Below are 26,634 nucleotides of genomic sequence, written 5' to 3' on the forward strand. Positions count from 1 at the left end.
CCTCTGCCTTTTCTGTCCAGAACCTGAGTGATTGGTTTCCTAGCTTGAGAAGCACAAGAACTTGGGCCTTTGAGAGTTCCCTGAAATTTTAGAGAAATAAGAGAAGTTTGAAGCTGGTATGGGAGTACCAAGACTTCACCCCAAGTACAGGCCACAGTAAGCAGGTAAAGAAACACGTTTCCTTGTTCCCTGTTTCTCCAAGGAAGAAACATTTCTACACATTTCCCTAAGCTTCTGCCTGAGGAGAGGGTTAGGAAATAGTCTGCATGTGGGGTTTGTGGGCAGATAATCAATAGACATTTAAGAATTGTAAATGGGGCTGTGAGGCGTTGCCGCGCCTGACTGGCCGCGTGAGCTCAGAGCCCCGAGGGCCTCGCCCGCCACCGCCGCCGACGGCGGCCCCACCCATCCGGGCAGGAGAGGCCGCGGCAGTGGCCGAGACGGAGGAGCGGAGCCTGGACAACTTCTTCGCCAAGCGGGACAAGAAGAAGGAGAAGGAGCGGAGCAGTCGGGCGGCGAGGGCCGCGGGCGCCAAGGGCAGTGCCGGCAGGAGCAGCGGAGAGGCGGGCGGCGGGTTGGCGGGCGCCGCGGGGAACAGCCGGCCGGGCGACCGCGGAGCCGCGGGCGCGGGAAGCAGCAGGCCGAGCGACCGCGGGGCAGCGGGCGCGGGCAGCGCGGGCCCCGGCGCCTCCACCAAGGCCGGGACGAAGGATGAAGATGAGTGGAAGGAATTTGAGCAGAAAGAGGTTGATTACAGCGGACTCCGAGTTCAGGCAATGCAGATAAGTGAGAAGGAAGAGGAAGATAACGAGAAGAGAGAAGACCCTGGGGATAACTGGGAAGAAGGGGGCGGCGGCGGAGGAGTAGAGAAGTCTTCAGGTCCCTGGAATAAAACAGCTCCCGTGCAAGCGCCTCCTGCTCCAGTCGTGGTTACAGAACCCCCAGAACCGGCAATGCCTAGTGGTGTGTATAGGCCTCCCGGGGCCCGGTTAACCACTACCAGGAAAACGCCACAAGGACCACCCAAAATATACAGCGACACGCAGTTCCCGTCCCTGCAATCCACTGCCAAGCACGTAGAAAGCCGGAACAGGTACTTAAAATGAGTGCTACCTGGCGGTAAATGATCACATATGGCACATCTACATCTTATATAGGGACGTGAATTCTTAAACGTAAATAAAATGGGGAAAAATGTAAATGACATCAGATGGAAATTTTTTTTTTGAGTGGCTTTTAAGTAAATCCCAGCCTTTGGCTTCAAGAGTGCCACTCGCTGGCTTGAACTGAGACCTGCACCTGGACCGCTCCACTGCTGTCCTGCGCGAGGCCCGCGAGGACGGTGACCCTTCCCTCGCCCGCATCACCTCGTCTAACCCGACCCCGTCCCGCCAACCAGGAGGGAGGAGAAATCATCGAATAATGAGAACTTTACTTGAATGAGAGAATTGTTACCCTTCCTTACGCATGGAGACATTACCTACTAATTGCTACAAGTACGAGCAAGTGCTCTGGAGGAATGTCTTTTCAGCTGTCTTCAAGTTGACCCTAAAATAGGCTTGCTGAGAAGACAGACCAGCTTGAGTGCAGTATTAACCCGGTTCCTGTCCAATCAAAGCCTTAAAGTGGTTTGATGAAGATTTTATACTCTTCCTGTCCCTCCCAACCTTCTTCTAAGGGGTGACTTTTCTTTCCTCCTCTTTTTTTTTAATTCAAGGAAGCTATTTTCAAAATACCCTAATGAAGAAGAAATGTTTGCTGTTTACATTTCTTTTCCCTTAGGGATAAAAAGAAATGGTGAAGAGCTTTGAAGTACTAAGAGCTAGAGGTAGGGATGAGGTTTCAAAGGACCAGGCCCTTACACCTGACCTAGACAGCCCATGTGCTGTGCAGGAGGAGGAGCCCCCGCAGCTCCGGGCACTGTTAGGAATGGCCTCGCTGGCCCTCCATGCACCGCACCCCCTCTGCCTCCGTCAGCCTCGCACCACCCGGGGAGCTCCAGCAGCCGGCCCGGGACCACTCGCTAGCAGTTCAACGTGTCCCATCTGCTCCTGGCCGCCGCTGGACTTAGATTCTCCTTGGTCCGTAGATGTGTGAACTAGATCCAGCTCTGTTCTTTCACAACTGCTCCACAAATACGAGAAACCAACCCCACAGCCCGTGGTCATTGGGAAGTCCTGTTGCATTCCAACGCTGAGCCTCCGCCAGGTTGACTACCTCAGACTCCCGGCCCTTCCTCTAGACATCACTTGGATCGCAGTTCTGGATGAAGTAGAGTGGGGGTTCGCTACAATGAAACGGGGTCCCTCCCAAGGGAGGGGATTCCTGGTTCCCCCAAGAGTCCACCACACACTCTCCAGCTACAAGCCAACCGGCCTTGGTCGCAGCCCAGACTCGGGAGCCGAAACTGCCAACCACGAGTGCAGGATCAGGGCCCAGACTCCAGAGCTGGGACCGACTGCACGTGTGCAGTCCAGACTCGGGAGCTGGAACCACGCACACCTGTGCAGCCCAGACTCGGGAGCTGGGCTCGGGAGCTCGTGTCCGTGTGGCCTTCCAGGCAAACATCACAGACAAACTTGTCACACGCAGGTGACCAATGAAGATACAACACTTACAGAGCATGCTAGGCCGCACACAGGTGGCCATTAGAGTTACAGTCTGTCTCATAATATCTATTTGAACTAACCTATCATTCTAAGCCTACTCATAGCAGGTTCCCTTGAAGCTCCCAGGCCTCAGGTGGTCAATCTACATAACTTATAATAAAGAGGAGGACACAGGTTCTCTTGAAGCTCCCAGGCCCATCAATCTACATAACTTAACATAGTAAAGGGGAGCTTCCCTGAATGGAGTGGGGGAGGGCTTGAGATGGAGTTGGCTTCTGCTCTTATCTGAGCTCGAGTCAACCTGAAGTCCCTCCACAGTTAATGATGGCACTGGGCAGATCTGGCCTCCCTATTACACTGGACACGAAGGGGACGGCTGCTAGAGCATCCGTGGGAACCCCAATGCCAGCTCTACTGGGTTCCCGTCAGAAATCCTACAGAAAGCCAGCCCACTGGGCTCTAATCTGCTGTAGAGGATGAAGATTTAAGTGACCTTAATAAACCGCCCCTGCCTCACCCTGAGGAGTAGCTGGTAGGCTGCAGCTACATTACATTTATGGAACATGCCACTCTCAAAGAAACTGGTGTGTTCGGCTCATCTGTGTGAGGCTGTGACGTATAATTTAAATTCTACCAAACTCGGGTCCACCACGTGGGAAAAGGGCTGGCAGAGGGTCGTTTATTTGCACAGTGCTTTTTCGGTGTTCCACATTAAGGCCTTTCATTGCTTTGACTTGGAATGAGTCCTCTGACCGTGCTTATGGGCTAAGTCAGTCACTCGCCTGAAACACACATTGGAATTGTGAAATGTCTGTGAATTTGCCAATCGGGAGTGGAACCAAATAGCCAATGCTGAGGGGTGAGGGGGGACTCGCGCTCCCAGAGTCCTGCCAGAGTCGTGCGGTGCTTGGGGCGCTTGCGCGGCGAAGGAGCCAGCCTCCCCTTCCACCACCGCAACTCCTGTGGCTCACGAGCCCTGTGAGGAGTCCTTGTGTTCACCCCGGGAAGGTACTGGGCATTGTCCCACCAGCTCTGCTCACCGCCTTTGACGAGTCTGCGCCATGTTCATTGGAGAGGCAGGGTCAGAGGCATGCTGTGCTGGCGTTCTGATTGTCGTTCAGGACAGCCCCTCCTCTCCCAGATGGCACCAGTGTGGGTCTGCCTGATGAGACCCCTCTCCCCTTGAGTGGCAGTGCTCTGAAGCGGGGTGCGGATGGATCTAGGAGTGGCAGGCCTTGCCCTCCACAGGCTTGGTTGTGATGCTTCAAGGTGCAGGGCCGGCTGGGGCTGGTGCCTCTAAGCAGTGAGAAACGCCAGCTTGAGGTGAGGTGGTGTGTGTGCGTCTATCTGCTGATGTGTCTGGTGATATATTTGGGCGAGTAGCAGTCAGCCAAAGTGGGAGGTTGGATGATGACAAACAGATTCTTGGTGAAATTGAAGACTTCATTTGGGAACTGAAAACCTTAATTTATCTCTTGAACCTTGAGCCACATACTTTGCCTAAAGTGTTCAGCTTCCCTGCAGATTTTTGCTGGAGTTTTGGGTACTGATGCGCCGGAGGAGGTTTCATGGCCGCCTGTACTGGAAACCCGAAGACCAGCAGGTTTAAATCCAAACCCTTGCTCTGCCTTTGAGAAGATGTTGAAGTGATGAAAGTGCTCACGAGTGGAGTTCGAGGCCCCTGTAGGATGGCGGGTGGGAACTCGGGGTGGACGGTGGGTGTGGAGGGGGCTGTCCGTGTACCATTTCTTTCTTTGGATTCTCTGGCATGGTTTGGCAGTGCAAGAACTCTGTACCATTAACAAATTCAATAAAAAGTACGTATATGGAAAAAAAAAGAATTGTAAACGGATATGTGGGTGTTTCCCTCATCTTCCAATTCCAGCTGCTCTAGTGAAACTAGGTCTCTGAAAGGGGAACATGTTTTCACTTATAAGTGAAAGTTAGATCTAAATGACATACATGAGTACATATACAGGGCCATATATATGTATACCCAAACAAACTAACTAAAGTATGGTATTGGAAGGGTTAAATTTCAGTGATGTAAGTCCTTTGAACAATTAATTGACAGATTAACAAAATGGATATCAGGAAGCTAAAAGATGTTTTGTCTGAGGGCATGGGTCTTAAGGAGGACAGATGATTGGACACTGCTTACCTTAGGTGATACAGAAGATCTTGCTTGGCTCCTGACTTTTGTCACCTTTGTGTAATTATTGTTGTATTTCCAAACATCTGGAATGTGTATTAGGTATGGATTTGTAAGCACAGGAACTGCCTTTGATAAAAACCTGTTTAGTTATGAAAGACTTTCAAAATTTCACCTCTGCCTTGTGGTAGAAAAATGAACCTGGTAATTCAAAAGAGAAATTCAGCTTGAAATTATGTGGAAGCACCACTTCTGATGTTATGGTGGTTAACTGGAGATAAGAGTCTCAGATTTTCCTGCCCACGCTGGCTTTGAATGGTGATCCTCAGATCTCAGCCTCCTGATTATAGGATTATAGGCATGAGCCCTCAGCTCATAATTTATTAATATAATTTATTAATATTACTTCAAGTATCGACTTTTAAGGTGTTGAAAATGCTTACAGATTCGCATCTAGAACTATGCTTCTATAAAAATTTTCCCAGAAAATTTAATTTAAAAACTGATAAATGGAAAAAGCTAAGATTAATTGGAAAATAAAAAGTTACTTGGATTCATAGAATCCAGGTAACACTTTGCTTCTGTTTTTAATTAAAATGCTTTAAATGTATATAGAGAGCAATTCTTTTGTTTTGTATAACACAGACAATATATGAAATAATTCTTCCTTATACATTTCTTAGGTTATTTTCTTCACTAATAGAAATGTTAATACAGAGTTGTTTCCAAGAAGGACAGATTTGATATTTTAAAAATAAACAGAAAATTTAAACTTGCCTTCAACTTGACTCAGGTTTAATGGCTTAATTGTTAGATAAACCATGGACTTTTGAGTTATTTGCATCTTGTATTGATGACTAATAATTTCACCATCCTCTTCTAGAAAGAAGCAACCTTTTGATTGTACACACTGCCAGTCCTGAAATGAAGGTAGACATTTTTTTTCAAATTGTATTTGTTAAATGTTTCCAACATGCATTAGTATGAGAAAAAAAAACAACAAGGATATAAAAGATGTCATATATAGTCATTGCTCTCCAGAAATGTTCAGCATAAGAGACAAAGAATATATGTCTCAGAAATCGGTCACAATTGGTGCTTGTCAACATATATTGAAGAATTGATCCCCTCCCATCCTATACCCTCAGGCCCATACAGACACCAGGCAGGAACATCAATGTGTGAACCTGCTTTGATATGCAGGCACCAGGCAAAACCTCTATGGGAACCTGCTTTGATATGCAGGCAGTACATCTCACCTAGGCCCAGCTGTAAACAACCCTTTGTGGGCCAAATGGAAAAGCCCCAGTTTCCTAGACCTAGAGGCGCTTTCAATAACCTGCCTCCTTGCTCAGACCCCATATAAACCTGGTCCCAAATTCACCCCCTTGCACAACCTCCCATCCCGCAGGAAGGTCTGTGCCCCTCATTGTTCTTCAATAAACAGTCCTCGCCTGTTGATGATTGAGTTCGGCCTATTCCTTTTCTGTTCTCCTCCATTTTCCCAACATAGATAATGCCAAAGTGAATATTACTTTCTCTAAATGTTTTCCTTTTGAAGAGTAATTTCTCTGAGAACAATTTTTCTGCAAAGATTTTTAGGAAAAAGTTATGTGCATTTTTTTTTGGCCAGTCCTGGGCCTTGGACTCAGGGCCTGAGCACTGTCCCTGGCTTCTTTTTGCTAAAGGCTAGCACTCTGCCACTTGAGCCACAGGGCCACCTCTGGCCATTTTCTATATATGTGGTGCTGGGGAATCGAACCTAGGGCTTCATGAATATGAGGCAAGCACTCTTGCCACTAGGCCATATTTCCAGCCCCCTGTTATGTGCATTTTTAAGGCTACAGACATGTATTCCCTAAATCAATATTTCATTCCCTTCCTTCCTTCCTTTTTTATTTATTTGCTTATCCTGGGGCTTGAACTCAGGGCCTACGTGCTGTCCCTGAGATTTTATGCTCCAGGTTAGCACTCTACCACTTGAGCCATGGTTTTTTGGTGATCAAATGCATATAAGAGTCTCACTAACTTTGTTGCCTGAGCTAGCTTTGAACCATGATCCTCAGCTCTCAGCCTGTTACGAAGCTTAGATTACAGGAGCAAGTCACTGGCTCATATATTTATTTTTTGTATCCCGTGTGTAAAGGTTCTATTCAGCTGGTAGTCACATAGCTTTATTGCAGACTTGGCATTTTTCTTGCATATTTTAATAAATTCTTTTGCCTATTTTAGATATAAACTACATGTTATAAACTTTGCAGCATGTATTTTTTTTCTCCTGTTTTACTTTTGGTTATTTCTCAACTTGTATAAGCTTTCCATTTTTTATTTTTACTTTTTCTTTTGAGATTTTTTTCTTGACTTCTAAAATTTTATCATTACTATTGAACTATTACTCAAGTTTCCAGTTACTCATTAATATGCATTGTCACAAAGATATGTGGGTATCAAAGATATGTATATTTTTAATTCTGAGAAATTATGATGTAGCTTTAGTTTGGAATTGCTTTCCTAAACCTCAAGTATATTGCCAATGACAGAAACAAGTCATTACATATGAGAATTTAACAATATTTCAACTAGGGAAGGGAAAGGGAGTATCAAATTCGAGAGACAAAGGATAAAAAGACAAACCATTCCAAAAGCAATACTTACAAAACCATTTGGTGTAAACCAACTGTACAGCTCATGGGGGGAGAGGGGAGGGGAGAAGGGGGCAATGAGGAAGGAGGTAACAAGTTGAACAAGAAATGTACTCACTGCCTTACATATGAATCTGTAACCCCTCTGTACTACATTTTGACAATAAAGAAAAAAAACAATAAAAAAAAGAAATTATGTGGAAGGAAAGCATAGTAATAGATTCTAGAAAGGCTAGTTCTCCATTACAGTAAAGAATATTTTTGACAAATTCATTTATAACTCAGATTTTTATTATTATTATTGGTAAATGTTATGGTTTGAAGCAAGGGCTTTGTGCTTGCTAGGCATATTCGTTATCCTCCTGATTTTAATGGGGGGGCTCTAGTTTTACCAGGGCTGGACCTGGACCTTCTTTGCTTCCTGTCATATTGGGGTTAACTCACATGCCATCACATCCAGCTATTGGTTGAAAAGGGATCTTGAAAACTTGTTTGCCCTAACTGTTCTGTAGCCTCGATCATTCTGATCTCACCTCTTAATTATATTGTTTTTAATGTATTTCCAGAAGTAGATTCACTATATCAACACAGGTGAAACACAGGTAGGATAATATCCCATTTGTGTTGAAATTGTCATCCCAGAAGTCTTTGTTTCCCACAAGGTGAGCACTTTACCACTAGGCCATAGGCCATATTCCCAGCCCCCAAAAGGCAGTCCTGAGTCTTTTTTTTTTTTTTTGACAGTCCAGGGGCTTGGACTCAAGGCCTGAGCACTGTCCCTGGCTTCTTTTTGCTCAAGGCTAGCACTCTGCCACTTGAGCCACAGTGCCACCTGTGGCTGTTTTCTGTATATGTGGTGCTGGGGAATTGAACCCAGGGCTTCATGTATATGAGGCAAGCACTCTTGCCACTAGGCCATATTCCCAGTCCCCTTTGTTTCCCACATCCACATAAAAATTGATTAGTGCTCACATACTATACCTTACTATACTTTCTATTTTGTGTAAGGATAATGACACCATTCAACTCCTGTCACATATATTTCAAGTATATTTTTCTGGCCTTTGCTTTTGAAATATGTTTGTGGCTGAGATCAAAGTCAGCCCAAGAAGGAAAGTACATGAGACTCTTCTCCAACTGGCTACCAAAAAGCCACAAGTAGAACTGTGGTTCAAATGTTACAAGGCCAGCATTGAGTTTTAAGGTCAGGGACAGCGTCCTGGCCCTGAGATCAAGGTACAGTACCACCACCACCCTCCACAAAAATCCTCGTATCACAAGATTACCCTCCCCCCCCCCCATTTTCTTTTGCCAGTCCTGGGGCTTGGACTCAGGGCCTGAGCACTGTCCCTGACTTCTTTTTGCTCAAGGCATTCTGCCACTTGAGCCACAGCGCCACTTCTGGCCTTTTCTATATATGTGGTGCTAAGGAATCGAAACCAAGGCTTCATGTATACGAGGCAAGCACTCTTGCCACTAGGACATATTCCCAGCCCCCCCCCCCCAATTTTAAAACCCTCTCATATTGTACATTAGAACTTTAAGTTTAATTATTCTGCATAAGCCCTACTTAGTACTCTTGGACCTAGATTTCCTCAATCTCCACTCATGGTAGCCACTGTTCTATTCAGTTTCTGTGCATTCATCTTTAAATATTCTAAGTACAAGTGAAATCTTGCAGTATTTTTGTCTGTATGTTGCTTACTTCACTTAGCATACTGTTGACCAGGTTCATCCATGTGGTCTCAAATGACAGCCTCTACTTTTTGTGTATATGTGTATGTACCAGTCCTGTGGCTAGAACTCGGCCTATGCACTGTCCCTGAACTTTCGTGCTCAAGACTAGCACTCTACCACATGAGCTACAGCTCCACTTCCTGCTTTTTTGGTGGTTATTGAAGATAAGAGTCTCATGGACTTTCCTTTCCTGGGGCTAAACTATGATAATCAGATCTCACTCTCCTGATTAGCTAGGATTATAGGAATGAGCCACTGATGCACAGCTGAAAACATCTACTTTTTAAAGTGACATCATCTAGGAGTCTGGGATTGGTCTGAGAATGTGGTTTAGAGGTAGAGTGCTTGCCTAGCATACCTGAAGCCCTGGGTTTGATTCCTTGGCACCACATATACAGAAAAAGCTGGAAGTGGTGCTGTGGCTTAAGTGGTAGAGTGGTAGCCTTGAGCAAAAGAAGCCAGTGACAGTGCTCAGGCCCTGAGTTCAAGCCTCAGGACTGGATAAAAAAAAGGAATCTGGGATTCCTGTTCTCCACCAAAGAATTATGAGTCAGGAAAAACAGAGACCAAAGTGAGGTTTATTTGAAAGTGGCAAAAGAAGACAGAACCATCCTCTTGGCTACTGGTGAGTTGGTATAAGCTTCCAACTAGGACTGTCTTGTAGGAGGGAGACTTTATGCCATCTGAAGTCTTATCCACTTGCTTCCCTGGAAAGAAGGAGGACAGACTTCTCAAAGCAAGAAAGAGAGCAGAAAATTGGTAGTTCATTATAGCACTTGTATGTCCTTTTAAAGTCCCTTTTGGGTCCTTTTAAAATTTTTTGTGTTGGTCTTGGGACTAGAACTGTCTCTAAGCTTTTTAAAATTTTTATTGATTTATTTTTATTGTTTTTATAAAGGTGATATACAGAGAGGTTGCTGTTTCCTAAGTAAAGTAATGAGTACATTTCTTTTTGGACAATGTCACTTTGCTGTCTCCCAGTTTTCCCTCCTTTCCCTGCCCACAAATTGAATAATTCATTTTCAACATGGCTCCTATTGGATACTACTGCTACATTTGTTCACTCTTTGCACCTCCATTTCTGTGTCCCCCCCCCCACCCCCAGCAAGGCAGGTAAATGAACAAACAAGATAAAAAAAGGAGAGAAAACTCTTGTTTCCATTTCCTGGGGTTCCTTTCAATAAATATTATTTTATATGATCAGAGGCACATAAGCACTGTACCCTTGTGTTCCTCCCTTAAGAATATTCTCCTTTGGTCTCACTGTGTGTGAATGCCTAGAGTAATGTATTATTTATCATTGGTTTTACATCTGTCTTCTGCTTATGAGAGAATACATACACCCTTGGTCTCTCTGAGCTTTGCTTACTTTGATTTGTTCTAGGTCCACTTATTTTCTTGCAAATGACACATTATTCTTTCTTTCACTGTGCATAGGTACTACATTGTTTGGATCCATTCATCTATTGTAGGGCATCTGGGCTGTTTCCATAACATCGCTATTGTGAATAGAACAGCAATGAACTTGGATGTGCAAGTGTCTTTATGGTATCTTGGCTTTAATGTTCTGGGTAGATGCCCAAGAGTGATATGTCTAGGTCAATATGGAAGATCTATATTTACTATTTTTGGAGGAACCCCAGACTGCTTTCTAGAGCAGTTGTACTAGTTTACATTTCCACCAACAGTACAATAGGGCTCCTTTCTGCCAACATTTGTTGTTGCTCAAATTCACAATGATGACCAATGTAACTGGGGTAAGATGGAATCTCAGAATTGTTTTTATTTGCATTTTATGGCCAGGGATGTTATGACTCTAAGCTTTTCTGCTAAAGGATTGAGCTTCTAGCCCTTGAGCCACCACTCCACTTTCACTTTTTAACTGGTTAATTGGAGATAAGAATTTCACAGACTTTCATGCCTGTGCAGTCTTCAAACTTTGGTCCTCAGAATTCAGCTCCTGAGTAGCTAGGGTTGCAGGTATGAGTCACTGGTACCTGGCTTGGGTCCTTTCTTTGGGGCAGAGAGGCATCTCAGCACTCTAGGTATGTAGTCAGATCATCGCCCCAGCACTCACACAGAAAATATGCAGCAGGTCCACTCCTGGGCCTTCAAGATGACGAAGGAGCACTCTCTGTGTGATCCCTTTCACTATCTGGCTAATTTTTTGTACTCCCCCTCATTTCTGTCCCCCTGCCCACCTTTCAGTTCAAACCCTTGCTGCCTTTAGGGAAAGGGGCAATGGCTGATTTAGCTTCTTTTTGAGAGTAGTGTAGGATAAGGCAGTCTGGATGCTCTAGAAAGGGTCTTTGGGTTGGATGGGAGATGGACAGTGTGCTATTTCAGTGGACCTTAGTGAAATTCTGGACGACAGCTTATATGAGGATTGTGTGCATGTTTTTGAGTGTGTCTTGTGCACTTTTAATCTTCTTTTGTGACTTTCAAATTGCTCATTTAATAAATAATGTTTATTTTAGAATTAGTAGATTTTCTAATCTTACTTTTTTATCTTTATTTTTCAGGAAAAAAAGAGAGTTTGAAGAATATATTAGCATCAAATACATCACAGCCAAATCTAACTTCTGGACACTTTTGAAAGACATCTAATTTATTACATATTGGCATGTGCAATGAAATATTTCTTATCATTCATTGTCTTTATTTCAATGGCATCCAAACATATTTCTTTTCACACACATGTTGACATTATTATGCTAAGTTTTATTCAGAGCCAGAGTCTATATTTACAGTAATTTTTAAAAGAAACTTTATAAGAAGACCCCGATGGAAATTTTGTGTTATTCACCTCTTAGTTTTTAAAATGTACTTTTGTTTTTACTTCACTGCTTTTTTGGGGGGTAGTAGGGCTTGAACGTAGGGCCTAGGCACTGTTCCTGAGCTCTTTTGCTCAAGGCTGGCACTCTACCACCTTAGCCACAGTGCTACTTCTGTTTCCTGGTAGCTAATTAGAGATTAGTGTCTCACAGACATTTCTTCCCAGGCTGGCTTTGAACTCAGATTTCAGCCTCCTGAGTAGCTAGGGTGACAGGCGTGAGCCACTGGCGCCTGGCAGTACAAGTTTTTTGAGCCATGTCTCCCCTTCCATTGCTCCCTCCCATTCTTTCCCTCCTGTCCGGACCCATAGATTTGTGTCTTCTTTTTTCTTTCCTCTTGAAATTTGTTTTTATAAATTAACCAAGTGACAATTTTTAAATGAGCAAATTGGAGGTGCTTGCCAAAAGATGCACAACAATTATAGAAAATAGGACTGTACTGCAAAGGTGAGATTTCGATACTAGTGTAGTTTGTTATTCTGAATTACACATGGTATTGTGAGCTTATTCACTGATTCTGTTTTTTACAGTAGAAAAGAGTAAAGAAAAGGACTTGGTAATAGCTACTATTTGCTACTTTTAATTCAACATATTTTGGGTTGAATGCTCATAAAAGTTGCAAATCAAACTTGCCTTTCAGATTTTCTTTTGTGTGTACGTATATGTGTGTGCTGGTCCTGGGGCTTGAACTCAGGGCCTTGCCCTTAGCTTTTTAGCTCAGTGCTGGCACTCTATCACTTGAGCCACAGCTCGCCTTCCCAGTCTTTGGTGATTAATTGGAGATACATGTCTCATGGACTTTCCTAGTTGGGCTGGCTTAGAATAGTAGTGCATTTCCTCATTGCAAAACCATGTTGATATTCCCATATAGAAATTTCTCGTCGTTTTTCTTCTAAAACTTTTCTACTTTATGCATTATTTAATCTCATTATAATTGAGAAAATGTAATTGAAGATAAAAGAAATACCCTTTGGAAGACGGCGGAGGAGCGGCTGAGCCCTGCAGAGCTCCCTCCGATATCGTAGTTTTCTCACCTCATAGAAACTGTTTCTCCGAGAAAGACAGCCAAAGTAAGTTCTAACAGTACAGGGATTCTGAACAGGAAGGAAAAATCGACTTTGCTGGTCTGAAAACACAGATTTGAGCTCCGTGCGGCGTCCCGCCGCTGCGCAAGCGCCAGCTCCGGCACAGTGCCGGGCACAGCCCCCCCGCACTCCGCACAGCTAAAGCGAGAAATACTCCAGACGGCAGCCGAGCACGGAGGACCTGACATCGCAGAGACAGCGTGAGTACCCCGCAAAAGAATTATTTTCGCTTGTGCCCACAGTCCAGCTTCTGGAAGGCACCCCTGTCCCCACCGCCAGAGCAAAGCGCCATCTTTGCCACTGGCATAGGGTCAGACCAGACTGGAACTGAAGCGGGCCTGGGGAAAGCGAGGTCAAAAAAGCCATCTTTGAAAAGGGCAGGAGGGGCGGAATCAGTAAGAACCAGCTCCGCCCAGAAGAACGCCCCCTGCCCTGGTGGGAGGCGAGTCCGGGGCTTAGCCAGAGATGCCCCGCCCTGCCCGCCGGAACTTCTAAAGTTAAAGCAAAAGCTGCGAGCAGCTACCAGGGGCACGGAAACAACAGACGGAGGAACAAACAGTTCCGGGGACAGCTAAACGGTCCCGTCACAGAGGAAACTAATTCCCAGCCCCAAACGGAGCTGCATTCCATAGCTACCTATGCCAAGGAGGCCGCCTCCCTCAGGCAAGCAACTCTCAGTGGAGCAAAACAGGCCAGAGGTGCCACGCTCTGCTGAGTTCACAGCCTAGTCAAGTCCAGGCATCAAAGGCAGCGGCCCCACAGCAGACAGAGGAGCCAAAGTTCCTGTGACTGCCCACGTCCCATCGACAGAGTACGCCCAAGGCCTGCCTGCAAGCTGTGCGAACCTCAGAGACCCACGATTGCACCAACAGGGGAGAAGGTCAGAACAGAACCACCCCTTGCCAACTGAAATCAAGTCAAACCAGCCAATCAGGAAAATAGACTGCAGTCCATTGCAGGGAAACCAGAGACTGGTTTCTTTTTCTTTTCAAACATTTTTTTTAAACTTTTCTTTTAAATTTTCTTTTTAATTTTTTCACACCTGAAACATCATTGGCTGTTTTTTTTTTGTTTGTTTGTTTTTTGTTTGTTTTCCATTTTTACTGGTTTGTTTTATCAAGTTTTTTTGTGTTTGTTTATTTGTTTGGGTTGTTCCTTTTCTGTTATTTTCCTTTTTATTTACTTATGCTTCCTTGTTAAATAATTTTTCTCTGTTTTGTGTATGTGTCTTCCAGTATTTTTACTTCATTTCTCTCGTTGCGTCCTCTTCCTTTAAAAATTACTTTCCTATAAATAACACCTACACCCTTTTCTGCTAACTCTCCAGTGTCTGTCATTTTATCAATGTTCTTTCTACTGATTCTACTCTTCTCCACATTTCCACGTCACTGAAACTAAACCAAAATCACCCCCCCCCCAATACACTTTACTCTATTCTCTTTACTACCTCCAACTTACCCTCCTGACTTACTGCCTGGACCTCCAGGTTCCATTGACTCCTGGTTATTGGATAGAGGGTATCCCAGCTTAATACGAGTGAATCAAAGGGGTTCATAGAGGAACAAGAATTGCGTATAAGGTTGTAACAGTAAATAAGTAACTACTGAATACAGGGCCCAGGATCAGATGTTATATTGAAATTGTATTCTTTAGGAACACCAAATCTAACTTTATACACAGGTATACAAGTTATCTGTATATAATTGTGAAATTGTAAGATTTACACAACAGTGCTTGGTAAGGGCTGCTTTGGGTCTTAAACAGTGCTCACAGGTGCTGGTAGACTGGCATTCCCAATTCAAATGGGCAGAAGAAACACAAGAAAGATGGCAAATAATGAAGTCTTATCCCCCACTCAAAACAAGCAGGAAGCAGAGCAGTCAATCAAAAACATAGAAGAAAACCCCCAAAATGCTCTACAAAGTCTACTGATAAACATGATAAATGAAAAGTTTGAATCTCTTCAGTCAATTATGTTAGAGCGTGAGGAAGCAAAGCAAAAATTAATGGAGAATTTCATGGCATCCACAAATAGAAAGATAAGTGAGCTTCAAGAGTCAAATGAAAAGATAGCTACCCAACTTAAAGATTAGAGAGACAACACTCAAAACCAAAGTAATGAAGTTAATGAAGTAAAGAAGTCCATACAGGACCTAAGAAATGACATGGAAATCATCAGGAAAGACCAGTCAGAAGGAAAAGAGATTCGAAATCAAGTAGCTAGCCTACAGTCCCGACTAACTGAAGCAGAGGATCGAATCTCAGGAGCTGAAGATTCCTTAGATTCTATGGAGAAAGATCAAAAATCAATACAAATCCAGTCCAAGCAACAAAACAGATCGCTACAGGAGATTCAAGACACAATCAGGAAGCCCAATTTAAGGATAATAGGTATTGAGGAAAACTTGGAGAAAGAGGTTAATGGGATAGGCAACCTATTTAACAGAATATTAGCTGAGAACTTCCCAAACATCCAGAAGGAAAGGCCTATACAGATACAAGAAGCATTTAGAACCCCAAATCGACCAGACCAGAATAGGACATCCCACCGACACATTGTGATCAAAACAGCTTCAGCAGAGTGCAAGGAAAAAATACTCAAAGCTGTTAGGGCAAAGAAAACAATCACATATAAAGGAAAAGCAATCAGAATTACCCCAGACTTCTCAGCAGAGACCATGAAAGAAAGGAGAGCCTGGAATGAAGTATACCAAACTCTAAATAAAAATAACTACCAACCAAGAATTCTGTACCCCGCCAAACTCTCCTTCATAGCCGAAGGTCAAATAAAAGTCTTCCACAATAAGGAAAAACTGAAACAATATATCTCCACCAAACCAGCGTTACACAAAATCCTTAAAGATGTACTACACAGGGAAAATAATCAAGATCCCAACACAGACAGAGAAATGAACCCTAAACAGAAAACCAGAATATTAGATCAAGAAATGGGAAGACACAGCTTTTAACAAGATAATGATAATGAAAGGAACAAACGATCACCTCTCAATCCTAACTGTCAACATTAATGGACTTAATTCTCCAATCAAACAACATAGGCTCATAACTTGGATCAAAAATCAAGATCCATCTTTCTGCTGCCTCCAAGAGACACATCTATCCAGCAAAAGTAAACATCTTCTAAAAGTGAAAGGCTGGAAACAAATCTATCAAGCAAATGGCCCCCATAAGCAGGCTGGAGTTGCAATCCTAGTATCAGACAAAATTGACTTCAAATTAAAAAAGGTAAGAAGAGACAAAGAAGGTTACTACATACTAGTAAAAGGATCTCTCCAACAGGAAGAAATAACCATCCTAAATATCTACACACCAAATGCAGGAGCACCCAACTTCATCAAACAAACACTACTGGCTCTAAAAACATTCATAGACCCAAACACATTGATAGTGGGGGACTTTAACACTCCACTATCACCTCTGGACAGATCAACACGCCAAAAACTGAACAAAGAAACCACAGAACTAAACAATTGCATAGACCAACTAGACTTAATCGACATCTACAGAATATTCCACCCAGCAAGGACAGAATACACATTCTTTTCGGCAGCACACGGAACATTCTCCAAAATAGATCACATCTTAGGGCACAAAGAAAATCTGTACAAATTCAGAAGTATCAAAATCATTCCCTGCATTCTTTCAGACCACAATGGAATAAAATTAGAGCTCAACTCATTCAGCCACCACAGAAAATCCCACAATTCATGGAGACTAAAGAACACACTGCTGAACCATCAGTGGATCATTGAAGAAATTAAAACAGAAATTCAAATGTTTATGGACTTCAACCAAGTTGAGGACACAAAGTACCAGCTCCTTTGGGACACAGCAAAGGCAGTACTCAGAGGAAAATTTATATCTCTGAGTACATACATCAAAAACTGGAGAAACAGCAACTCAGTAATTTAAGGAAGCACCTTAATTTTCTGGAGAGAGAACAGCAAGCCAAACCCCAAGTCAATAGACGGAAGCAAATAATTAAAATCAAATCAGAATTAAATCAATTAGAGACTAAAAAAACCATTGAAAGAATCAACAAAACAAAGAGTTGGTTCTTTGAAAAAATCAACAAGATAGACAGACCCCTGGCAAACCTGACCAAAGAACGAAGGCAGCACACTCAAATAAACAAGATAAGAGATGAAACAGGTAGCATCACCACAGAAATAACCGAAATTCAGAAAATAATAAGGGACTATTTTGCAAACCTTTATGCCAACAAATTCGAGAACTTGGAAGAAATGGATGATTTCCTAGAAAAAATTGATACCCCCAAACTCAACTATGAAGACTTAAACCTTCTAAACAGAACCATATCCAGTATTGAAATAGAAACAGCAATAAATGATCTCCCATCCAAGAAAAGCCCAGGTCCAGACAGATTCACCGCAGAATTCTACAAGGCCTTCAAAACAGAACTCACTCCAATATTTCTCAAACTCTTCAATGAAATTGAAAGAGAACGTTCACTGCCAGACTCATTTTATGAAGCCAGTATAACCCTCATCCCCAAACCAGGCAGAGACTCATCACAGAAAGAGGACTACAGACCAATCTCCCTGATGAACATAGATGCAAAAATTATCAACAAAATTCTGGCCAATCGACTTCAACAGGTCATCAAAAAAATCATACACCACGATCAAACTGGATTCATCCCAGGGATGCAAAGCTGGTTTAATATACGCAAGTCAATTAATGTAATCCACCACATCAACCGGAGCAAGGTAAAGAACCACATGGTTTTATCGCTGGATGCGGAAAAAGCGTTCGATAAAATCCAGCACCCATTTATGCTAAAAGCCCTGGAAAAACTGGGATTCCAGGGAACATTCCTGAATATAATCAAGGCAGTTTATGACAAACCAACAGCAAGCATAACTCTAAATGGTGAAAAACTAAAGCCATTCCCTTTAAAATCAGGAACAAGGCAGGGATGTCCACTCTCTCTCCTGCTCTTCAACATAGTACTAGAATTCCTAGCCAGAGCAATTAGGCAAGAAGAGAATATAAAGGGGATCCAAATAGGAAAAGAGGAAGTTAAACTTAGTCTCTTCGCAGATGACATGATCCTATACCTAAAGAATCCCATAGACTCTACCCCCAAGCTACTAGAGCTGATCCAAAACTTTGGCAAAGTTGCAGGATATAAAAGAAACCTTCAAAAATCAACGGCCTTTCTCTATGCTAACAACCCGAAGACCGAGGCTGAAATCAGGAAAGCAACTCCTTTTGCAATAGCCCCCAAAAACATAAAATACCTAGGAATAACCTTAACCAAAGAAGTGAAAGACCTCTTTGATGAGAACTTTAAAAGCTTGAAAAATGAAATTAAGTCAGAACTTAGGAAATGGAAAAACCTCCCATGCTCCTGGATTGGGAGGATTAATATAATCAAAATGGCAATATTGCCAAAGGCTATCTACAAATTCAATGCAATACCCATTAATATCCCAACACCATTCTTTAATGAAATAGAGGAAGCAATCCAGAAATTCATATGGAACAATAAAAGACCTAGAATAGCAAAAACACTCCTAAGCAGAAAGAACAGTGCTGAAGGAATTACTATACCCAACTTCAAGCTGTATTATAAAGCTATAGTAATAAAAACAGCTTGGTATTGGCACTGGAACAGGCCTGAAGACCAATGGAACAGAATTGAAGACCCAGAATTAAACCCACAGAACTATGCCTACTTAATCTTTGATAAAGGAGCTAAAACAATAGTATGGAAGAAAGATAGCCTCTTTAACAAGTGGTGCTGGCAAAACTGGCTCAACACATGCAACAAACTAAAACTAGATCCTTATATATCACCCTGCACCAAAATCAATTCCAAATGGATTAAAGACCTTGAAATCAAAACAGGCACCCTGAAAACACTAAAGGAAGGAGTAGGAGAAACACTTGGGCTCCTTGGCACAGGACAGAACTTCCTTAACAAAGACCCTGAAAGGCTACTAATCAAAGAAAGGTTGGACAAATGGGACTGCATCAAACTCCAGAGCTTCTGCACGGCAAAGGACATAGCTCTCAAGATAAACAGAAAGCCCACAGACTGGGAGAAGATCTTTACCGGCCATTCAACGGACAAAGGCCTCATCTCTAAAATATATGCAGAACTAAAAAAATTACCTTCTTCCAAAACAAAACCGCAAAGAACCAATAGCCCCCTCATCAAGTGGGCTAAAGACTTACAAAGAAACTTCTCTGATGAGGAAATGAGAATGGCCAATAGACATATGAAAAAATGCTCTACATCACTGGCCATAAAGGAAATGCAAATCAAAACAACATTGAGATTCCATCTCACCCCAGTAAGAATGTCATATATCAAGAAAACTAATAATAACAATTGTTGGAGGGGATGTGGCCAAAAGGGAACCCTACTCCATTGTTGGTGGGAATGTAAACTGGTTCAGCCACTCTGGCAAGCAGTATGGAGATTCCTCAGAAGGCTCAATATAGAACTCCCCTATGACCCAGCAGCCTCACTGTTGGGTATCTATCCAAAAGCCCACAAACAAAATCACAGTAATGCCACCAGCACAACAATGTTCATCGCAGCACAATTTGTCATAGCGAGAAGCTGGAACCAACCCAGATGCCCCTCCATAGATGAATGGATCAGGAAAATGTGGTACATTTACACAATGGAATTTTATGCCTCTATCAGAAAGAATGACATTGTTCCATTTGTAAGGAAATGGAAGGACTTGGAAAAAGTTATACTAAGTGAAGTGAGCCAGACCCAAAGAAACATGGACTCTATGGCCTCCCTTATTGGCAATAATTAGTACAGGTTTAGGCAAGCCATAGCAGAGCATCACAAGGCCCAATAGCTATACCCTTAGGAACACATAAGATGATGCTAAGTGAAATGAACTCCACGTTATGGAAAAAAGTGATATATCACAGTTGTAACTACTTTCAACGTCCTATGTGTATGTGTAGTTTCTATTATTGATGATGTTCTTGTATCACCGTCCTATGGTTGTACCTACACTATCTCTGTAATCTTATCTGAGTATATTGGAAACCGTGTTTACTGGTATTGGAAGTAGGAAATTCAAAGGGAATACCAAATTTGAGAGACACAGGGTAAAAAAAGAGAAATAACTACAAAAGCAATACTTGCAAAACTGTTTGGTGTAAGTGAACTGAACACCTGGGGGGGGGGGAGGGAAAGGGGGGAGGGAGGGGGGCATGAGAGACAAGGAAACAAACAGTACAAGAAATGTATCCAATGCCCAACGTATGATACTATAACCTCTCTGTACATCAGTTTGATAATAAAAATTTGAGGAAAAAAAAAAAAAAAAAGAACTTGAACCGAGGGCCAGGGAAATGTCACTGGCTTCTTTTCTCAAGGCTAGCACTCTACCTCCTGAGCTGTTGCTGTACTTCGGGAATTTTAGTGGTTAATTGGATATAATAGTTTCACTGTCTTTCCTGCTTGGGCTACCTTCAAACTGTGGTCCTCACATATAGCTTCCTGAATAGCTAGGATTACAGCCATGAGCTACTGGTGCCTGGCTTAAAAATATCTTTATATACTTGTGCAAATTTTTCCAGTTTGAGGCTGACAAGGCTTAGATAAGGATTTCATTGAATCTGTACATCAATGTTAAGAAATGAATATTGTCATACTACTGTATTTTGCAATCCAGAAATGTGGCATGTCCACTAGTTGCCAGCTATTTTTTTTTTATTTCTCAGTAGTTTTCTAGGCTTCTGTGTAGGATCTTGCCTAGATTTTGTTTCAATTTTATTAAGTATTTTATGGTATTTTTGGTATAAACCTAGGTGATATTGCATAATTACTTCAATTTTCAGGATTTGTTGCTGCCTGAATTTCCCAAGGAAGTTAGTTAAAAAAAAAAATCCCAACACCACAGAAGCTTTGAATCTCTGTGCATATTTATGTTGGTTTATGGGGACATGACAGTTCATGTGCTACCACAGTCAGATTAGAATTTCAGTAGACCTCATCTAGTAACAGTGAATATTGCATCCTGATACTATATTGAACTCTCCCAAGTATATAAGGAGAGGAAGGTAAGAGCAAATATGCATGGAAACTATTGATTGAATGTGTATGAAAGTTGATGAGCACAGAATGCCATGTGCAGGTGGCCTGTGACTGAATGACAGTGAAAAACACAAGAAGCAGCAGAAGAATCCCTCAAGAACAGTGGGAACCAAAATGGAAGAGCCCAAGATAGCAGGCATGCGCAGGATCACACACATGAGCACTCTCAATCTGTGGTAAGACAAGGTAGGAAATGTCAGTACTGACAAAAGTCTGCAAAACCCACCCCCCAATCAGTTTCTACTCATGATTTTACAAGTGCTTTATCAAGGATCCCAGGCATACATAGTGCTGACCAGCTCACACCTCACTGGAACTACTGTGTTCATTATGTACAGACCAGCAGACAACAAGAAACTCACTGTGACATTGAGTCAATACATTAACTTCTATGATAGCTAAGAAATGGTCTCTAATGGTTTTGCCTAGTAACTTCTTAATTAGTGACCTCAAAATTGTTCATTAGTGCTATGAAAAATGTCTAGTTTTATATCATTAACTAGACAAATATATGTGCATGTAATTTGTATGCTCTGTATGCAAGTTTTTTCTAATTGATTTTTTATCTCATTGCTTTAAAATGAATAGGATACATTGGATTATAAACAGTTTAGAACATTGTCTTTTCACAGAACATCTTTAATGGGGAATAATTTTTGCCATAAATGTACATACAAGTACACATGAGTACTCAATGTTTCATTCACCTTGGGCATTTACTATCTTTAAACAAATGGTTGTTTTTCATATGGGCCACTAAGATTGCCTCCAAATACAGGAAGATTCAGTCAATTTTCTCTCCTAAAAACCCACCACAATGCTTCTTTGTTATGCGAATGTCATTTAGACAGGCAGAGATGGTGTGGTCTCTTGTTCTGTGAGCATCCTGTGGATCTTTGTTGGGCTGGATGGTGCCTCAGGCCATGCATTGCTTTGCTCTACCAAGGGACCTCCACCTCCACTGAGTGCTGCTTTGTAAGAGGCAAGTGTGAGAGCAGCACTTAACAAGGCACAAAGCAGTCTGAGGGAGGCGACACTGCTTATAGTACTCTCCTGCCAGCTGCCTCTGGAGAGATTGACAAGAGACTTTATTGGCACAGAATGAGAAGCCTCTGATTTCCCACTCAAATTACTTAAAAGAAACCCAGATGTTGGGCACTGGCAGCTCATGTCTGCAATCTTAGCTCCTCAGGAGGCTGAGATCTGAGGATGGCCACTGAAATCAGCCTGGTTAGCAAAGTCCATGAGATTCTTATCTCCAATTCACCAACAAAAATCAGGAAATGTCACTCCTTTGCTAGTGATAGAGTACTAACCTGAAGCACAAAAGACTACGGACACCTCTAAGTCCTGAGTTCTAGCCCCAGGACCACCATCAAAAACCAAGCCAAACAAAAATGACTCACCACACAAATCATAGTGGTCAGTGTAAGAACATATACTAGGGTTTATCGTGTTGTTTTTTCCTGTTCTTTTGCTGTAACTCTAGGCTTGTGTTTTCTTTTGGCTCAGTTGTTCCTGGCCAGCATTCTACCATTTGTGCCACATGTTCCTTCTGGCATTTTGCTGGTTGGAGATGGAGTCTACAGGATATTTCTGCTAGTGCTGAAAGCCTCCAGAATAGCCAGTAGTAGAGGTGCAAGCCATCATGGCCTCCTCCCTAACCTTTATTCCTAAAATGTTTTTCACACCAAACAGTGAACAATAGCCCAGGAAAATAAGTGTTACAGAAACCTTCTTATCCTTTGAAGCAACTGCTTGGAAGACTTACTATTCTTCAACTAAAAGGGTGAAATGAAATCTTTCAATCACAACACCCTTGAATCTCTAGTCTCAAAATTCATGCCCTGATCAGCAAAGATACAATACTGCATGCTGTCACTCCTACATAGAACCTGGACTCCTCAACCTTATTTAAATAGAGAATGGAACAGAGTCTGTTATTAAGAGTCTGAGCAGAGAAAGAACACGGAAAACAGGCACCACCAAATCCATGTGCACATAGGGATAAAAATCCATTGTGTAGCTAGGCACTGGTGGCTCATGCCTGTGATGCAAGCTACTCACAAGGCTGAGGGCTGAGGATCACCATTCAAAGCCCAAGCAGGAAAGTCCTTGAGACCCATAGCTCCAATTAATCACCAAAAAGCCAGAAATGGAGATGTGGCTCAATTGGGAAGGTGCTAGCCTTGAGGGGGGAAAAAAAATACCGAAGTACAAGGTCCACCATGGAAAGGCTCCATGCAGATACCCCTGCCTGTCTAAAGTCACCGCCCAGTACCTGCATTAACCTATGTAACTGGCATACACAGAGGCAGTCACCTCCCCTCACCTGGCCATACCTCCCCCCCCACCATAGATAAGGCAGGGGTGGGCGGAGTCATCCTTTCTGTCAGGCTATGCATCATCTTTGCCATGGGCCAGCAGTTCTGGAATAACTTTTCTCTCTTGTCTGAAAAACCACATGGCATTCTCCTTTATAGGCGACCTACTTTAATAAACCTTACAAGAAGGAACCTGGGAGAGAACAAATGGAGGGTTGAGATTGTCCTAAAAGAAATGGACCCATTACCTCACTTAAGAAATGGTAATCCAACTTTATGAGAAAAAAAATTAAAAAGAAATAAATAAAAATGAAATTTTGAAAGTTGAAACACAGCACCTAGTTCCTGGGTACAATTCCCAATACTAGTATAGGCACACCTACCCCCTCCCCCACACACAAACAAGTTCTTTGTATAGTATCCTAACTAGGGGTAACAACAATTTTAGTGTTTATTTAAAAAAGCTAGAACAGAGGATTTCAGATATTCTGTGGTTGAAAAAATTAGTATTTGTCGTAAAGGAAGTGCTTTTTCACTGAATTGTTTATGCTCTACTGTACAAAATATGACACTGTCCCCCCAAATCTATATCATTATTTTCTGTAAATGTGAATTTAAAACTCTTTTAAATCCTTGCCTTGATGTATCATGCTAAAACATGAAATCAAGAATCTTTCTCAGTCCTATTCAAGTCATACCTCATCTTGAAAGTTGTCATTTAAAATACAATTGCAAAAATGAACACTCAAAGTTGAGCAAAAGAAAACACCAGGAAGCTGTTACTCCAAAGGGGTGAGGTGGGGTGGGGTCAAGAGGAAAGAGCTGGATGAATGCAGAGAAGAGGGGAAGAATGTAGTCAAGAAGACAATGTGTATCCTACAAAATTAAGAAGAGCTACTGTAAAATCAGGGACCGGACAAAAATATTGAATATCAGAAATAGGGCCAAATATTAAAGGCAGAACTCTTTAGTTAAATAATAATAATAAAAACTCCAGACCAGCCACTGAAAGGAAATTCCAGAGATAGGCATTTCAAAGTAAGTCATTGAGCTAGACAGGCAGCAGTGAAACCCAGATTTGATAAGAGGATTCAGAAATGGTTTTGTGGGACCAAGTGAAAAGTGTAAAGAAGCCCCCTTTTTGAGTCCCTAAATACTTCAGACTTAAGGCAGAGTAAATAAGTTTTCCTGGGGAAGGGCAAACTTAGGCTGGATAACAGGAACATGTTCTATGAAATATCACCCAAGCCCTTATTTAACAAACGGGCAATGGGAGGGTTTGGAATGTAGTTTTTCTACTAACCTGCTAATTCTGCTTCTGTAACTATGTGCTTGCTTGAATGGGGACTAACAGCCTTAATGAAATGACTTTTGTGACTGAAAGAAAAACTGCAGTTTCCAGAGTGTAATTATACTGATTTGTGAAGCATGGTGACAATGCTAAAAGTTTAGCTAATATTCTGTTAGCCTAGCCACAAAATTCTCCTTCCATAAAAGGCTTTCTTAATCTGTTTTTAACTTGTCTTGACCACCTGCATATGGTACTTGTGGTTTTTTGTGCTTAAAGACCCTGAACTGTAGAGACTAGGAAATGCAGTATAGATCCCGCCTCTAAGACTCAGCCCTACCGCCCCCCCCCCCCCCACACACACACACAAGGTAGAATAAACTTTTCCATCTCCTGGTCTGGCTATCTCTTATTCAGTTGTGTTGGGATATAAGTTTAGTCAACAAACACTAAATCCCATTTGGTCAACAGAAATAAATCGAGAAGGTGAGAACTAAGTGGGGCGGGGAGGGGGGCATCCAGGATGAATTTAGTGTTGATGTACTATTACCTCCTGTTTTAGTTTTAGCTTTCATACACTGTTACTTTCTGGGGTTTTTTGTTTGTTTGTTTTTGCCAGTCCTGGGCCTTGAACTCAGGGCCTGAGCACTATACCTTCTTTTAGCTCAAGGCTAGCACTCTGCCACTTAAGCCACAGTGCCATTTCTGGCCATTTTCTATATAGGTGGTGCTGAGGAATCGTACCCAGGGCTTCATGCATATGAGGCAAGCACTCTTGCCACTAGGCCATATTCCCAGCCCCTACTTTCTGTTTTAATCTTGATACTCTTACTTTTTTTGATACACTATTAGTTCCCTTTTTTTGGGGGGGGGGGTGGGAACTCAATGATCTTATGTTTATTTAGCCATCTCATGTCATATAGCAGATGAATATTTTTATTTATAATTCCCTTAAAGATGTTTTCATAGCATAAAAATTCCCTTCAAAATAATAATCACTGTGCCTAGAATGTTTTTAGCATTAGCTATTACTTCTGAATATACATAGGGAACATGAAGTACCAGTGTTTGGAAGCCTCAAGATATAGCACATTGCGTGTAGGGGTTAGCACTGCAAATCCTTGGTAATTAAGGGCCAGGAGGTATCATAATACCAGACTGCAAGCTTTATTATAGAGCCATCATAACGAAAACAGCCTGATACTGGCATAAAAACAGACCTGAAGACCAATGGGATAGAAGACCCAGAAATAATGCTCCATTCTTACAGTCAGCTGATATTCGACAAAGGAGCTAAAGACATATAATGTAAAAAACATAGCCTCTTCAACTACTGGTGCTGGGAAAAATGGGCAGCCACATGTAGAAAACTCAAAGTGGACCCTAGCCTATCACCATGCACCAAGATCAACTCAAAATGGAGCAAGGACCTCAACATCAGACCTGAAACCCTGAAACTACTGAAGGACAGAGTAGGAGAGACACTAGAACTTATAAGCACAGGTAGGAACTTCCTGAACAGAGTCCCAGGGGCACAGCAGATAGGGGAGAGATTCCACAAATGGGACTACTACAAAATAAAAAGTTTCTGCACAGCTAAAGACATAGCCACCAAAGTAAAAAGACAGCCAACCATATGGGAAAGTATCTTTACCAACACTGCAACAGACAAAGGCCTAATATCCGCCATCTACAGTGAACTCAAGAAACTAACCCCCTCCAAACCCAGTAAACCAATTATTAAATGGGCAAAGGAGCTAAAGAAAGACTTCACAGGAGAAGAAATAAAAATGGCAAAGAAACATATGAGGAAATGTTCAACATCCCTGGCAGTAAAGGAAATG

The 26,634-nt window shown here is 42.3% G+C and overlaps 1 protein-coding gene and 1 long non-coding RNA gene across 2 annotated transcripts; one reads left to right on the top strand and one right to left on the bottom strand.

The window, feature by feature from the left end:
- The first annotated feature begins 415 nt into the window (after nt 1-415).
- On the top strand, nt 416-2,261 carry LOC125342950 (protein CDV3 homolog). Its single transcript, XM_048335300.1, has 2 exons — nt 416-575; nt 618-2,261. The coding sequence occupies exon 2, from the start codon at nt 777-779 to the stop codon at nt 1,104-1,106; it is 330 nt and encodes a 109-aa protein (XP_048191257.1). The 5' UTR covers nt 416-575; nt 618-776; the 3' UTR covers nt 1,107-2,261.
- Nucleotides 2,262-7,518: 5,257 nt separating this feature from the next.
- LOC125342953 lies at nt 7,519-25,367 on the bottom strand. The gene is made up of 3 exons (XR_007209283.1): nt 23,776-25,367; nt 20,552-20,558; nt 7,519-7,553 (listed from the first exon to the last, which is right to left on the bottom strand). It is a non-coding gene; the product is annotated as an uncharacterized LOC125342953 (long non-coding RNA).
- Nucleotides 25,368-26,634: the final 1,267 nt, after the last annotated feature.

The sequence above is a fragment of the Perognathus longimembris genome, chromosome 28 (assembly GCF_023159225.1).
Source record: "Perognathus longimembris pacificus isolate PPM17 chromosome 28, ASM2315922v1, whole genome shotgun sequence".
Lineage (NCBI taxonomy): Eukaryota > Metazoa > Chordata > Mammalia > Rodentia > Heteromyidae > Perognathus > Perognathus longimembris.